Source organism: Aotus nancymaae, unplaced genomic scaffold (assembly GCF_030222135.1).
Source record: "Aotus nancymaae isolate 86718 unplaced genomic scaffold, 86718_ANA_hifiasm-v0.15.2.pri h1tg000002l, whole genome shotgun sequence".
NCBI lineage: Eukaryota > Metazoa > Chordata > Mammalia > Primates > Aotidae > Aotus > Aotus nancymaae.
The window spans coordinates 7,807,094-7,821,667 of record NW_026988413.1 but is presented as its reverse complement, the minus strand read 5'-3'; the positions used below and the strand labels follow the sequence as shown (position 1 = coordinate 7,821,667).

The following is a 14,574-nucleotide window of genomic DNA, read 5'->3' as shown; positions in this document are numbered from 1 at the left end:
ATCTGCAGCTCAATGACATTGGCCAGCGTCGCTGAGTTGTGTTCTTGTCTCTGTGCCTGCCTGAGGACCCTGGAAGGGTGCTTCTGCATGTGCTTCTATCATGGGGGAGCATGCGTCCTGTACAGGAGGAAGCGGTCCTCATCAGTGCTAATAACTAGTCCTATGGAAACACAAACTCACCACCAGGGCCTCTCCAGGCCTGGGAGATCCAGCCCAGGACTTGGGAATTTCCAGCACTTATTTCTGCAGGGAGCACCTAGGATGGAGAGGCCCTGCCTTCCTTAGGCATTCCCACCCAGCCCATCAGGAATGTGCCACTTTTATCTCCTACTTGGCTCTGACCAGGTCCATGGAATTCTAAAGCTGAAAGGGACAGTGGGAGTTGGGCTGGACTGGGGGGTGGAAGAAAGCGTGAGTATTATCGCTTTAAAGGAAATGCAAGCCCCTCATCCCTTGCCACTACTTAAACTTGTTTCTCCTGATGTGCCGGTGGTATTGAGGCAGCTGAGGGTTTCTGACTTTGTGGGTGACAGGAAACTGGCTGGTCTCCAGAGCCTGGGACAGGACTGATGTTTACACTGCAGTGTCAATCACAGCTGGGGAGCCCTTGGTGTCAGGGGCAGCCCAGTCATGAATTGGAAGCGCCTCGGAGCTTGGAGGAGTGTTTTCATTTACAGAACGTCAGGCATCATCCCGACAGGAGGTGAGACCCAGTGAGGAGCAGGGGCCTGGAGATGCCCGGGCCTCAGAAGTGAGTCACTCACCCAGAACTGCCGCCGAGGTTATCTTTGATTTCTCTGCTGCCCTTAGGCAGGACGCTTAACTCAGTCCAGACAGATGAGTATCTTCTGGATTTTATAATATCCAAAGAAGACAGCCTCAGTCATCAACAGAAGCCGACTGTAGCAGCCAGCAACTCTCGACCTTAGAATGTCAGAGCCAAAAGCTACGACAGGACCACCTCGTTGAAGCTGGTGTGCTGCAGATGAGGACTCGCGCACAGAGCCGGTGTGGCTGCCCCTGACCTCTCACTCAGGCTGGTGATACTTCGGGGCCTCATGCTGTTGGCTCTCCTGGCTCTTTGAAGAATGAGAAATGGCCCACTCTCCTCCAAAATGGGGCCCAGTGTATGATGGGCTGAGGTCTGTTATTTAGTTGGCCTGCTCGTAATGACAGCTCCTCACCTACCTGCTGGATCCCAGGAGGAGCCCTGGGCTGGAATTTCCTGTTTTCCGACGGCTCCCGGGGGCTGCCCTAGCAGGCCGGCTCCCACGCGCCGTGCCGCCGTTCCCGGGCGTTCCAGGCCAGACTTGCCGCCTCTCTCCGGGCTGGGCTGGCTCCCGGCCTCTCCAGGTCTGGGCTTGCCGGCCGCGAGGTGGAGGAGTTGAGGGACTCGGTCGGCCCACACCAAGTGCCCAGAGGCCGGAGGTCCGTGCGCCCCGGCCGCGGCCCCGGCCCGGGCCCAGCCCCGCGCCCCTCGCCATGGGCCTGGCCCGCGCCCGCCGGCCCTGAGCATGGAGCGGGGCTGGCCACCGGGGGACAGCCGTCCCGGGGAGCGGCCCGCCGCCTGCCGCCGCGCCCACAGCGTCTGCGACTCGCTGGACCTGCACGGCGCCCCGGCCGGCCGCGCTGCCGCCGCCCTGCAGGCCGCCCTGTGCGCCGCCCGTGAGCAGCCTGCGCGGCCGCGGAGCGTATGCTCGGGCGGCCCGGAGCCGCCGCCCACCGGCGCCCGCGGCCTGCTGCTCGGCCTCCTGCGCCCGCGCCTCGGCCGCAGGGGCCCGGCGCCCTCAGGACCGCCCGTCTCGCCCGCGCCCAGCCCCGCGCCCAGCCCCGCGCCCAGCCCCGCGCCGCCGCGGCGCAGCCGCACCCGGGGGGAGCCGACTCCGCGGCCGCGGCCGGCCAGCATGACGTTCCTGGAGGTGAACCGCCTGGAGCTGGCGGCGGCCGAGGCGCCGGGCGCGGGGCTAGGGCGCGCGGGCAGCGCGGGCTTCCTTCGCGGCGCGGCGCTGTGGAGCAGCCAGCGCTGGTCGGTGCTGCGCGGAGGGCGCGGGCCAGAGGGGCCCCGGCGCGGCCTGGCGGCGCTCAGAAAGAGCTTCAGCTTCCGCCTGCGCCGCGGCCAGGAGGTGCGGCGCTCCGAGTCGGGGCTGCTGGCCCGGCCGCCCCGCGCGCGCACCCGCAGCGACGGCGACACGGGCTCCCTGGGCGCCTTCCCCAGCCGCCGCGACCTGCTGGGGGCCGACGCCTCGCGCGCCGTCCCGGAGCCCGGCCGCCCCCGCACCGCCGCGGGCCTCTGGAGGCTGCTCACCAGCCGCTTCCGCCGGAGGGAGCCCGCGCCCGCCGCGCCGCTGTGGAGCCGCCGGGCGGCCGCGGCCCCGGAGCTCCTGCGCGCGCCCAGCGGTAAGGGAGCCGGCCCCGGGGGCCTGGGGGGCGTCTGGCAGAAAACAGCTCGCGGGAGAATGACCATGGCTGGGCCCGCCCGGGGCGGCTGCCTGGGGCTGGCGGGCTGGCCCGAGTGCCGTCAGCGCCCGGTGTCTGGGGTCTTCGGCGGTGGCGGAGGAGAACGGGCCAGGCCAGGGTTGTGGGGGGCCGAGGGGAGCCCAGGACGGGCGGCTTTCGGGTGCGGCCGGGAAAAGGAAGGAGAATCACCAGAGTCAGAGGGCCCGGGGCTGGGTCAGACACCTTTCCGAGTTCCCGGTCGGGGCAGCGCGCTCACCTCCGGCTGCCCCTGCTCCAGTGGCCCCTGCATATGAGGTTAGGGACTGCTGTGGACCTGATTCTTGAAACTACTTTTTGACACAACCGTGGGACAGTGCCTCTGGGAGCCAGGGAGGGAAGCAGTGCTGCCCAGCCAGAGAGGTTTCCCAGAGCTGGCCCGAGCATGCATGTGGAACCTGGAGGTGACGGTGATGGGGGCCTGGCTGTCACAAGGCTCTGGGATAAGGGACCTGCCAGAGTCAGGTTCTGAGTACGGAATGAAGGGAAGGGAGCCCAGGAGGTGGCCTCCCTGCTAAGGAGGAGCTTAGGGAGGAGGCGGGTGGGGTAGATGGCTCCCTATCCACCTGCCCCTGACAGAACAGGGCCAGGCCAGGCTCCTCCTCTTCTCCCGGCTCAGGAATGTGGTGGGTAGCCCCACCCTGCCAGGGTGCGCTGTTCTTACTTGCAGGAGTCTGCCCCCCAACCAGGAACCCAGCCCTTGGGTCTGGTCTGAGACCTGCTGGAGTGGCCTCTAACCTGGGCCTAGCATTTGGGCCCCAGAGGGGCACTAGGCCAGGTGTGGCTTGGTGGGGGGACACTTACCTGGTGGAGCAGGAAAAGGAGGAAGGACACAGGGCTGAACCCAGGGGGACGGAGCCTACAGACCTCAGAGTCCTAAGACTATCCTTACTCTGGTCTGCTCAAAAAGAACCTTCCCACTGCCTCCTAGGGAGCTAGGGGTGAGGGTTGGGGTCCCATGGAGGAAGCTGCTGTCCTCTGGCCTGGGCCTGGGGAGGGCGTCCTCGGGGATACAGGCAGCAGCGGTTGGGACAGGTGTGTGTGCCACCTTGGCCCTGACGGGGCGGCTCTGTCTTCCGCAGACTCGTTTGTGAACAGCCAGGAGTGGACGCTGAGCCGCTCCGTACCGGAGCTTAAAGTGGTGAGTGCCGCCCATGGGCAGTGCAGGCGGCCTGGAGCCGGGGGGCGAGGCTGGGTGCCTTGGGCCTGTGCCTTGCTTCTCCAGCTCCCGTCCCCTCCTCTGCTCAGCTTGGCCCTCTCTGCCCTCTCTCCTCCCCTTCAGCCCCAGCCTTTCTCCCTCCTGCCGCTTCTTTGCTTTTCCTGCTGGGTCTTTTCCCTCGTGGCCTCTGACCCGCTCGCCCCTTCCTCTCCTGCAGGGCATAGTGGGGAACCTCTCTAGTGGGAAATCAGCCCTGGTGCACCGCTATCTGACGGGGACCTATGTCCAGGAGGAGTCCCCTGAAGGTGAGTGTCACAGGCCCAACCCGGGCCCGGAGACCGGCCACTCCCCGCCTCCCCGCCACAGGGTCTGGGTGCAGGTCTCCAGCCCTCTTCACGTCCTCTTACCTCCTCCGTCGGAAGTTGTAGATTTCTTCTTGGTCCCCGGGCTCTTTCTCCGTGCTTTCGACCTGACCGCTCGCTCTGTCCTAGGGGGGCGGTTTAAAAAGGAGATTGTGGTGGATGGCCAGAGTTACCTGCTGCTGATCCGAGATGAAGGAGGCCCCCCTGAGCTCCAGGTGATCTCCTGCCTGGGGCTTAGGGCCCACCCCTGTGCCTGGAGCCCTTTCTTGAGCTTGCTGGTTGGGACTGGGAGAGTTGGTGTGCCCAGGGAGAAGGGTCCAGTTGGGTCCACCTGCCCCGCATGGGAGTTTGCCGGCTCCAGGTTCGGGTGTTAATTCTACTTGGTCTCCCCTAGTTTGCTGCCTGGGTAGATGCAGTGGTGTTTGTGTTCAGCCTGGAGGATGAAATCAGTTTCCAGACGGTGTACAACTACTTCCTGCGGCTCTGCAGCTTCCGCAACGCCAGCGAGGTGCCCATGGTGCTTGTGGGCACACAGGGTGAGGCGGGGCCCTGCAGGAGCTGGCAGAGAGCAGGAGGTCCCGGGCAAGGATGCATGGGGGGAGGGGTGGGCAGGTGTGAGAAAGCCTCCAAGGCCCCACTCTCTTCCCAGTGCTGACCAGCGCTCTCAGCACTCCCCATGCTGCTCTTGTCTGAGGGCTTTTGCCCTGCTGAAACCTGCATCCCTGTGACCAGCAGGTCCGTATTTTTTTAGATGAATAAACGTGCTCAGAGCTTAAGTGCATGCCGGTTTGCACTCAGTGAGGCCGTGGCAGGGTTGAAACAAGAGCCAGGCGCCCGCGTTCTTGGTGCTCCGTGTGTTCCACTTGCCAGGCTGTTTGCCCACCCACCCTTGGGCCAAATGCCCCTCATCACACTACCCCAGCTTCTCCGAAAACTGAGTGACTCCCCTCCTCCACCTCCAACAGACGCCATCAGCGCGGCAAACCCCCGAGTCATCGATGACAGCAGAGCCCGCAAGCTCTCCACAGATCTGAAGCGGTGCACCTACTATGAGACGTGCGCGACCTATGGGCTCAATGTGGAGCGCGTCTTCCAGGACGGTAACTCGGGTGCTGGGCGGAAGTCACTGCCAGCCGCGGCCCCAGAGCCGGCGGTAGGAAGGCTCCCAGTGAGCAAGGCTGTGTGTTTTGGGGGGAGGTGCTAAGCCAGGCTTTCCCCTTTTCTCCAGTGGGTATAATTGACTCTGCTGTCCTCTGCAGTGGCCCAGAAGGTGGTGGCTTTGCGGAAGAAGCAGCAACTGGCCATCGGGCCCTGCAAGTCACTGCCTAACTCGCCCAGCCACTCGGCAGTGTCCGCCGCCTCCATCCCCGCCGTGCACATCAACCAGGTTCGTCCTGCTGCCTGCCCCGCCCCGCCCCGCCCTGCCTGTTCTCGCTGTGCCTGTCTTGCCTCTGTTAGTCCTGCCACTTCTGCTAGCCTTCTGCTCACACCTGTCCTCCTTCCTCTGGCCTCCCAGCCTTGCATGTGGTTTGGAAACATTGGTTGGAATTCCATTCAGCCTGCACCATAGTCTTGGCGTCATCCCCGCCCCATGGTGCCTGCCCCTTCCCGCTACCATCCCCACTTCCCTCTGCTCTCCACCGGTCCACAGCCCGCACTCCCTACCCGATGCCCGCTATCGAAAGTCCTGGGCCAGCCACAGATGACATGGTCAAGCCAACGGCCAGTGACCATCACCCTTCCAAGGCCTGTCCTGGCTGTAGCCGGCGTTCCAGTGACAGCCTGGTTGCATTTCAGAGGCCCCTCCCTTTAGGGCTCTGAGAAGGTGGCAGCATTCTTGCGGGAAGAAGGAGGAGCAGGGCTAGGTCCTTCTTACTGTCTCTGAGCAGCCCCGCCCGACACGACCGAGTAGGGCTTGTGCAGCTCACTTCTGCAGCGGTGCCTGTCCCGAGGGGCAGGTTGTGGAGGGCAGTGGTTTCAGCACCACACTCCTCTTGTACAGGTTAGGTTCAGGAGAGGCAGCCGATCAGGCCACATGCTGTAGTGAGGGCAGTCAGCCGTGCGGGCCACCTGGTCGACGGTGCATGCTTCCCGAGTCCTGGAGATGCTGCCATGCTGTTTCTTCTCCATTCTGTGCTCTCTTTTTCTCTTTCCCTTCTCTGTTCCACATCTACAACTTACTCTGCCTGGAAGTCGTAGCTCTGTTCTCTCTGCCCCAGCTGTCCCAGAATCCCTTTCCCTTCCATGGGCATGCTGGAAGCCACCCTCAGCCTCCCCCTGTGCCCTGGGCCACCCCTGGCTCCTGCTTCCTGGCCTGCTGCACTCTATAAACATACATTCCTAAGTGAGAGTTTGTCCAGGGCCACCCTCTCCCTCCTTCAGACCACTTGCAAGTCAGGACTCCACAGTCGGTTTGCTGCCAGGCTCTGCAGCTGATTCCTGCCTGCCAGCCTGTGCCTCTGACTTAGCTCCCTGGCTGGTGCAGAAGCACTCCTGCTGGGGCCCCAGGACGAGGGTTTGCTGCCCCAGTGAAGCAGCCCTGGCAAGGTGACAGTAGATCCCGCTGGCCTCCAGGCCACGCAAATGTTCCCCCATACTGTCTAGGGGCCAGTGGCCCCTCTGCTGCCCATGAGCCCCGGCCAGGCCCTGTTAGCACAGGGATTCCCGGCACCCACCTGTACCCATTCCGCTCCCTGACCCAGAGCTGCCCTCAGCAGCCCTCTCTGTCTTTAGGCCACGAATGGCGGCAGCAGCGCCTTCAGCGACTACTCGTCCTCAGTCCCCTCCACCCCCAGCATCAGCCAGCGGGAGCTGCGCATCGAGACCATCGCTGCCTCCTCCACCCCCACACCCATCCGCAAGCAGTCCAAGCGGCGCTCCAACATCTTCACGGTACGTGACCGCCTCCTCCCTCGCCCAGCCGCCTTCGCTGCACAGGCAGGCCTGAGCGCCGAGCTCCTAGCCAGGAGGGGCGTGGGCAGCCCAAGTCAGGAAGATGGCACCTGCAGTCTCTCCCTCAGACACACACGGCTCCCGAGGGTCCTTGCTGGTGCCCCCAGAGTCTTCCAGACCATTCCTCTGCGTCCACAGTGGCTTCCAGTCATGGCCCTCACCCTGTCCCCACAGTCCTCCCGGCCCTCTGCCACCCACACTCACCCTCCCCGCCGCCTTCCTCTCTCTTAGGCCCCTTAGGGTGTCTTTGTCAGCTCGAAGGGATCCTCGGACTCACCTGGCCTAACTCCCCTGACCCCCTTTGATTCAACAGCTAATGCACCGGCGGCCGGAAGGCTGTTTGCCCAAGGCGACACAGAGGGTTAGCTGGCCCAGCTAGAGTCAGAGCCCAGGCCTCCCCGTTCGCCTTCCGGCTCTTTTTCCGTTACCCCACTGCCGAGGGGACATTCATGCTTTCCACCCACCGCTGTGATTGGTTTAACAAAGGCTTAGCCATCTTTTCCTGGGCTTCACCACGCTGCCTCGTTCCTCCCTCTCAGGTTTGTCCTGTCTCCTTGTGAGCTCCTCACTCACCCCTCACAAACCTCACACCCGGGGGCTGCCGTGCTGGCCCGGCTGAGGGTGACCCTGGCTCCCAGGCCCCAGGGCCTGCTGTCTCTCCACTCCCAATGTCTGACACACAGTGCCCATCCAAACCCTAACCTTCCAGCCGGGCTGGGCTGGATGTTCCAGGAGTCTTGGGCCAGACAAAGGTGGGTGAATCCCCGTGTGGGTTGTCACAAGAGCGCCCACCCCTCTGCGTCACTCCACGCGCCTCTTTCCAAGAGCAAGGCTTGGCTCTCAGTCTGGGCCCGAGTGTGGCCAGCCAGGCCTGATCTCCGGACCCTGCCTAGACAGAGCTGGCGCTTCCAAGCCCTGCTCACTCATCCTCGCCTCTGCCTGCCCAGCTCACTTCTCCCTCCCGGCTGCCTGCCTCCGTCCCCCAGCCCACCACCTGCCCTCGCGGCCATCCATGCTAACAGCCTCTGCGCTGACAGCTCCGCAGCGCGTTGCAGCTGCCCGGCCCCAACCCTGCCTAGACGTGCAGCTTTTCCTTTCTATCCATGGTCATTGAGATATGAGAGCGTGGGGGGCCGCCTGCTAGAGCCCACACCTGCCACTGCTGCTGCTGCTGCGGGGCCCTTGGATGCCTGCGTCCATGGTGACGGCCCTCAGGGCCTGGGCACCCTGCTCCCTAGCATCGCGCCTCAGTCATCCGCTGCCTCAGTTCCATTCTTAACCTCCCCTTCCCCTTGCTGGTGAGCTCTGTAGCAACCCCAGGGCACCCCCTGCCTTCCCCTGCCCTGCCACCCTCTCCTCCGCCCCTGCCAAGCCCCCGGCCTCCCCCCCTCCAGCGCCCGTGCTTCCTGCCATCCTGTGCTCTCTGCTGCCTGCCTCGACCGCTGCCTTCCATCCTGGCTGCTCACGGCACGGCCTTCCCTCCGGCCCTTCCATTCTCTCCATCCTCACAGTGGCAACCTTATATTTTCTTTCCATTGTTTCCGTGGTGACCTCACTTGCACCGTTGTCCCTGAGGTGGCCTCAAGGCGCGGCTGTCCCTGTGGGTGTTTCTTGGGCCCTCCCCTCTCATCAGTGCTGTTGGGGCCTCCTCTCTTCTCCTTCATCGTACCCCCCAGCAGCGACATGCTTGCTCGAGGGCGAGCCCCTCGTGTCCTGCCTGCTCTGTGGCTAGTGACCCCCCACTAGACATGGTTGTGCTGTCCCCAGTCTCTCCTGTGACTTCATGTGCTCATTTCGTTGCCACTCTTGCCCCAGTTCCTGTACGCATGGGGAGGTGGTCCTCTGGGCTCCCAGGGGTCCTCTGGTGGTTGGGGCCTCTTGGCTCACAGTCTGGCTGGGGTGGGCTGCACCTCACTCCCCCCGACCGGCTCTTCTGTCTGGGGACCCGGTGGCAGCAGTCCCATCCACCTTTCTCCTTCCTGGGCCGAAGGGGCAGAGGGCTGTGGCGGCCCGGGCCGTGGAGCCCAGGAGGGGACCGGGCGGTGGTGGAGGCGCTGGGCGGCGCTTTGCTCTCCAGCGGCTCTTTTGCCCTGTTCTCCTTGTTCCCTCTGGCCGTGCTTTCTCCCACGCTGCAGTTGTGGCCCTGTGTCCCCTTGCTGTGCCCTTGGCTCCTGGCAGCCTGGGAGAACAGGAGGGCTGGGCCTGGGCTGCCGAGTGGCGAACATACCATTCCCTGCTGAGGTGGACATTCAGCCTGCGTCTGCCCAGCAGGTGCCGCCGCCGCCTCCTCCTCCTCCTGGTCCTCCTCCTCCTCCTTTTCCTCCTCCTCCTCCTCCACCTCCTCCTCCTCCTCCTCCTCTTCCTCCTCTTCATCCCGCTGCCGCCGCTCCCCAGGCGCCTGGGTCTCTGCCCTCACTGGTGCTGACCAACTTGTGCGGGGCTTGAGTATAACTTGCCAAAATCTTTATTCTTTCGATATTTGCAGATATGTGCCACTGTTTCCAACTTTTCATCAACAAAAAGGCCTTTCCAACTCCTTCCAAATTAGAAGACCAGGTGGTGACACACAGCACCTCTGGACATGCCCCCTGTGCGGGGCCGGAGGCGGGCCGGGCCCTGGGACTGCTCTCAGATGAGAAGCGGCCGCCGAGCTCCCCACTCCAGAGACCCACGGGAACCTTTGTAACTAACCCCACCCCCAGGGAAGGCTAGGAGCGCCGGAGCCCGCGCTGGGGGCTGCCGGGGACCAGGCCCGGCTGGACGCTGCAGGCTCGCTGCATGGAGAAGAAGGCAGCTCGGCCCCACGCCCGGCGCTGGCCAGCGCGACGAGGCCCAGAGGGGCGGGGGAGTCCAAGCCCGCCTGGCCCGGCTGCTCCTGGGGGGCGCTTTCCTGCCCCTCCCCTCCTCTGCTCCTTCCTGCATGGACCTCTGCCGTTCCTGCTCCTGCTCCGGAAGCCGCCGCCACCGCCGCGCTTGCCTTGCCCCCTCTTTTTGGCCTCCCCCTATTTCCTAGGATCCGCATTCGGGTGGACTCTGCCCCAGGAGCTTGACAGGGTGCAGGGCCTCTTCTGGCCTCTCTCCTCTCTCTGTCCATCCACTGTGCCCCTTGGGCCACGCCGACGCGCTCGGCGCCACGTGCGTGCAGTGTGGTGTCTGTGCCGCAGACGGGCCGCCTACCCACTCACTTGTGGACTTTGCGCTCCGGGTTGTCGCGCCCTGTGCTCCCGACCAGCAGCCCTACGTCCACCTCCTCGCCCCCGCTTCTCTTACGCCCCCGCCCCGGGCGTGCTCCTCGCGCCCTCGGCCTTTCTGTCCTTGCTCTTTTGTAAGGGGCGGGCCGGCTCAGTGACCTGTGCTGCTCTGTATGGTGCCGTGTGTAAGAATAAACCCGTTGGAATACTCGTGGTCTCCGTTCCTTCCCGTCCCGCCGCCCCGGCCCGACCCACTGCTAGGGCTGCCCAGGAGGAGGGAGGCGAGAGGGAGGCTGGGAAGTCCAGGCGGGCAGTTCTCGGCAGACCCCGGGCCTCTCTAACACGCCTCTTGTTTTCTCTTCCAGTCTCGGAAAGGTGCTGACCTGGACCGGGAGAAGAAGGCTGCTGAGTGCAAGCTGGACAGCATCGGGAGCGGCCGCGCCATCCCCATCAAGCAGGTCAGCGCCTCCCTTCCCGGGTGCTCAGAATGAGGCCCAGGAATGTGGCTCTTCCCAGGCCACTGTGATGGGGGAGATGGCATCAGAGGCCAGCACCACCCTCCTAGGCCGAGTCCTTAACAAGAGACAGGCTCGCTCTCCGCCGAGAAGCGGCCTTCCCTGCGCCACCACCTTCTGGCCACCAGCCCTGCCTATACCTTCTGATAGCCACTGGAGGGCAGAAGAGAGCTACCTGCTGTGCTCAGCCAGGCGCTCAGCCTGGCCGGCTGGTTCTGGAGTTGGGTCTGGAGAGGGTTGAATCTCTCTCTAAGGAAAATGAGCCACCGGAGGAGCGTGCGCTGAAGGGTTACTGAGGGCTAGTCCGGTGCTACGTCTGTTGGCATGGTTTTGTTAATAAGAGCTTCTGTTTGTCTTTAAAGAAAAAAGTTGAGATGCTACCACCTCACCTCTCCCACCTTCTCACCTCTTCAACCTCCTTTCTGAGTCAGTCCTGGGGGCACTGGGCCTGCCTTCTTCCAGACCAGAGGTGTTGCGTTCCTGCCTTGGACACGGCATTGACCCACAGAGGGTGTCTCTCTGGTGTGTTGAGCCAGAGCTGCTGGGGTAGAGTGGGGAGGCGTGTCTTTGGTGTGTGGACGAGAGCGTGAGGCGCTGGGGTGCCCGTAAGAACGTGGGCAGTTGGCACATAATTTCTTGGGATCTGGTGGTTGAAGAGGCAGTGTACATAGGTAGCTGTGTTGCCACGTTTTGACCACAGGGGAGGCTGATGTGGCCGGAGCACTGGAGCCCGGCTTGGCAGGGCCTGCGGTCAGGTGTGGCTCTCCTGGGCTGGGACTCATAGGCAGTGTGACCACTTGTGGGGAGGGGGCCAGTCAGTGTGACCAGGATTCATTTGTTAAGGGTAGGGGTTTCTGATTCCCAGTGAAAGTTCATTTAGAATGAAGAGTCCCAAGCAGGGTAGTGTCCCAGAGGGCAGGGTCCCACAGGGTCCCATGCGGTGATCTGGATTATTGCCACTCACACCTCCCTTGAAATGTTCGTCGCATTTATGTCTGGCAGGGACCACTCTGGTTGGGCCAGCCTACTGGGAGGCCCCCTGAAAAGTCAAGGGCACGGTGACAGCAGCCAGAGGCCTCCCTGTCCGTCCATGGGGCGTATGTGTGTGTGTGTGTGTGTGTGTGTGTGTGTCTGCAGAATCAGACCCTGCACAAACCTGTTGCTCATTTGATCCCGTATTTTCGGGGCACCTCCTTTGTGAGGGCCTCTGCTGGATGATGTCCTGTGCTTTGGGCGGAGGCACCTAGCTCCCTGCTTGAAGGTGGGGGGGGCGTGTGAGGGAGGGCGTGGACGGTGAGTGGGTGTGTAGACACTTCATAGCATTCACTAGGAAAATGGGAGCACTTTCCTTGCGGTCCTACGTGCTCCCTTTCCTCACTGGGAGTTGTGGTTGTCAGGGGCTGACTTATTTGTTTCCTGAATCCCCCACACGGGAAAAATGGAGAGATATTAGGTTGGGGAGGAAGCCCTGTGAACTTGAACCTGGGGTTCTGGTCCAGTCTTGTGGAGTCAGTAGGTCACTTGGGTGTTTTTACCCCTAACTCTCAGGGACTGTCGGTAGTAAGGCCCCTAGCGGTTCAGCCCGGAGTGGTGCCGCCAGCTGGGAGCAGGTGTCAGAGGCCTGTGCCTGCTGCAGTGACACCCTTTAGGGGGTGCCTGCTCCTTCCCGTTCTGTAAGGATAGCTCGCTAGGGGCGGGGCGTCCGCTCTCTTCTCCCAGTCCGGTGCCATTCCTGGCGCTTCCCCGCTCCCAGACCTCCTCTCTGCCACCCAGTCCTGCCCCGCCAGTTCTGCAGCCCCTCCTGTGCTCCGCCCTCCTGTCCCGTTCTCCGTTTCTGTTCCTTCCCCTCCCCCGCCCCCAGCTCCTGCTGGGAGTGGAGATTGCATTTCAGTTGCCATTTGCATTCCCAATCAATCCGGACTCCGCAATTAAGTCGGCTGGCGGAGCTGGGAGGGAGGCGGCGGCGGGAACAGGTCCTCTGGGGGCTGTCGCCTCCGCGACTCCGCGCCGCTCCCATTCCGCCCCAGATTGCTTCCTGCTCCGCCGCGCGCAGCCGGCCGGCCGGGGAGGGAGCACGAACCCCTGTAGCTTCCTTGGAGAGGGAGTGGGGAGAGGCGCGGGCTACGCTGGTCTCCTCCCAGTAGCTTCCGGGAGCCTGCAAAGAGCAGGGCGGGAATGAGCAGTCGGGTCGTTCCACCCGCGCCCCGGGCTAACGAGCGTCATTACAGTGGCTCCTCCGCCTCTGCCCGGGGAGGGCGCTGCTGAGGAAGGGGGCGTTCAGGGTGGAGGGACCCCCGCCCCAAAACGCATTCTCCCCGAGGAGGGAGGAGCCACACGTGTCTGGGTCGGAAAGGTGCGGAGGAGACCCGGTCCCCACCCTGACTGTTGGAGGAGCCGCAGGCAGCGCAGGCCTTGAGTGGCTCCACGTTCCGCACCGCTGGGGGCAGGGAGCAGAGCAGGGCTGGGGCTGGCCATGGAGTCTCCTGCTGAAGGCTGGGAGGGTGGGAGAGGGGAGTCGGAACAGGGGCGGGAAGCTGGGTCCAACCCTCACACTTGGTTCTTTCTTGGGCCTGTGTGGTGGGCGGGGAGGATTGGGGATGACTCCAGGGCATCCCAGAGCCCGTGGGCCTTAAAGCCTTAGCGCAGGCTGGTGCTCCCAGAAGAGAGCAGAGCGAGCGCAGTACGGGGAACAGCTGACTGCTTGCTGAGCTCTCAGTGCACCTGGTCCCTGGCCAGTGACAGGAATGCCACACCCAGAAGCAGGTCACCAAGGCCCAGACTTGAAGGCTCCTCCACAGACCGCGAGGCAGGGCCCACTTGCCTCTGGAAGGTCCCCTTAATGCCGCTTGTCTTCAGAAACACCTGAGGATAGGATCTCCCAGGCCAAGGGGGACCAGGTAGCAGGATGTGTCTACACATGACCAAGTACTTCAGCTCCCATCCCTCATGGGCACGCCTTCCACAATGCCATTTGTCGGAAGAGGGGAGAGGCGTGGGCTAGGCTTCTCCTCACCCCTCCAGCCTGGGGTGGCTGGACAAGGACCAGCAAGGATGTGAAACGTGCTGGAAAGTTCGGCAACTGGTGTCACAGCTACCAGGGCCACTGGAAGTGGGTGTCCTCTCTGGCCTCCACCTCACCCCCTGTTAGGGAGGGAAGAGGTCCAGAAAACCAGAATCACTTTTATCCTAATCGCATCCATCTGGGGCCGAGCCTTACGTTAGGAAGAACTTAGAGGAGGAAGTTGCAGTGGAATCCAGTGTTTACCCCCCACCCTTGGGCATCAGGACCACAGGCTGCAGATGAGGGACCACCGTTTCCGTGTGCCTGAATCTCTTAATCCCCGTGATGTTGGCTGCATGGGCAGGGCCCTCTATTCCTAAAGGAGATGCCATCTCGGGGCCTGTTCCCTCTCTGGGTGCCGCCTCCTCTAAGTACAGGCAGAGTTTGCCCTTTTGAGTGTCCTTGCTGGGAGTGCTTCCCCTTCTGCTCTCCCAGCTGAGCCTGACCCCCACAACCCCACACTCATTTGTGGATCTACCTGTGCCCCTCTTCCCCCTATGGGATTTTTGCCTTGAAGTCTCCAGGGAGCGCTGCGTCTTCTCGGCCCTCTTGGGTTGGAGGCTTTGGAGGATGGGGGGCCATGAATGGTGATGCTGGTCCTGGATCTGCCCCTGGTCTCCATCGTGGCGCTCCCTGGTCCTGCCTGACCCCGTCCTCCATTCCCAGCCATTGCCTTGTGTGTTGTTTGAGGGAAACAGCCTGAGCCGGTGAGGGCATCTTTGGGGGTTCTCACTAGAGGAGCAGACTTCTCCTGGGAAGGAGGCCACAGTGTGGTTGGGCATCATCTCCTTCTATCTTCCTAGTGGGTCTACCTCCTGCCTTCATCGTCTGGCAGCCAGGG

At 63.2% G+C, this 14,574-nt stretch overlaps 1 protein-coding gene across 8 annotated transcripts in view; it reads left to right on the top strand.

Annotated features, from left to right (window-relative positions):
- AGAP3 (ArfGAP with GTPase domain, ankyrin repeat and PH domain 3) overlaps window positions 1-14,574 on the top strand; it is a 59,952-nt gene that overhangs the window by 28,440 nt on the left and 16,938 nt on the right. For 2 of the 8 annotated variants that reach the window (XM_064370611.1, XM_012443045.3), the window contains exons 2-9: window positions 3,576-3,634; window positions 3,870-3,957; window positions 4,144-4,229; window positions 4,409-4,550; window positions 4,980-5,114; window positions 5,274-5,401; window positions 6,748-6,906; window positions 10,523-10,615. In XM_064370611.1, the coding sequence (XP_064226681.1) occupies window positions 3,576-3,634; window positions 3,870-3,957; window positions 4,144-4,229; window positions 4,409-4,550; window positions 4,980-5,114; window positions 5,274-5,401; window positions 6,748-6,906; window positions 10,523-10,615 (890 nt within the window). Of the gene's footprint in view, window positions 1-1,381; window positions 2,398-3,575; window positions 3,635-3,869; window positions 3,958-4,143; window positions 4,230-4,408; window positions 4,551-4,979; window positions 5,183-5,273; window positions 5,402-6,747; window positions 6,907-7,316; window positions 7,506-9,451; window positions 10,498-10,522; window positions 10,616-14,574 lie in introns of those variants that run through there. The other 6 variants (XM_064370780.1, XM_064370765.1, XM_064370665.1 and 3 more) reach the window with 5 other exon arrangements.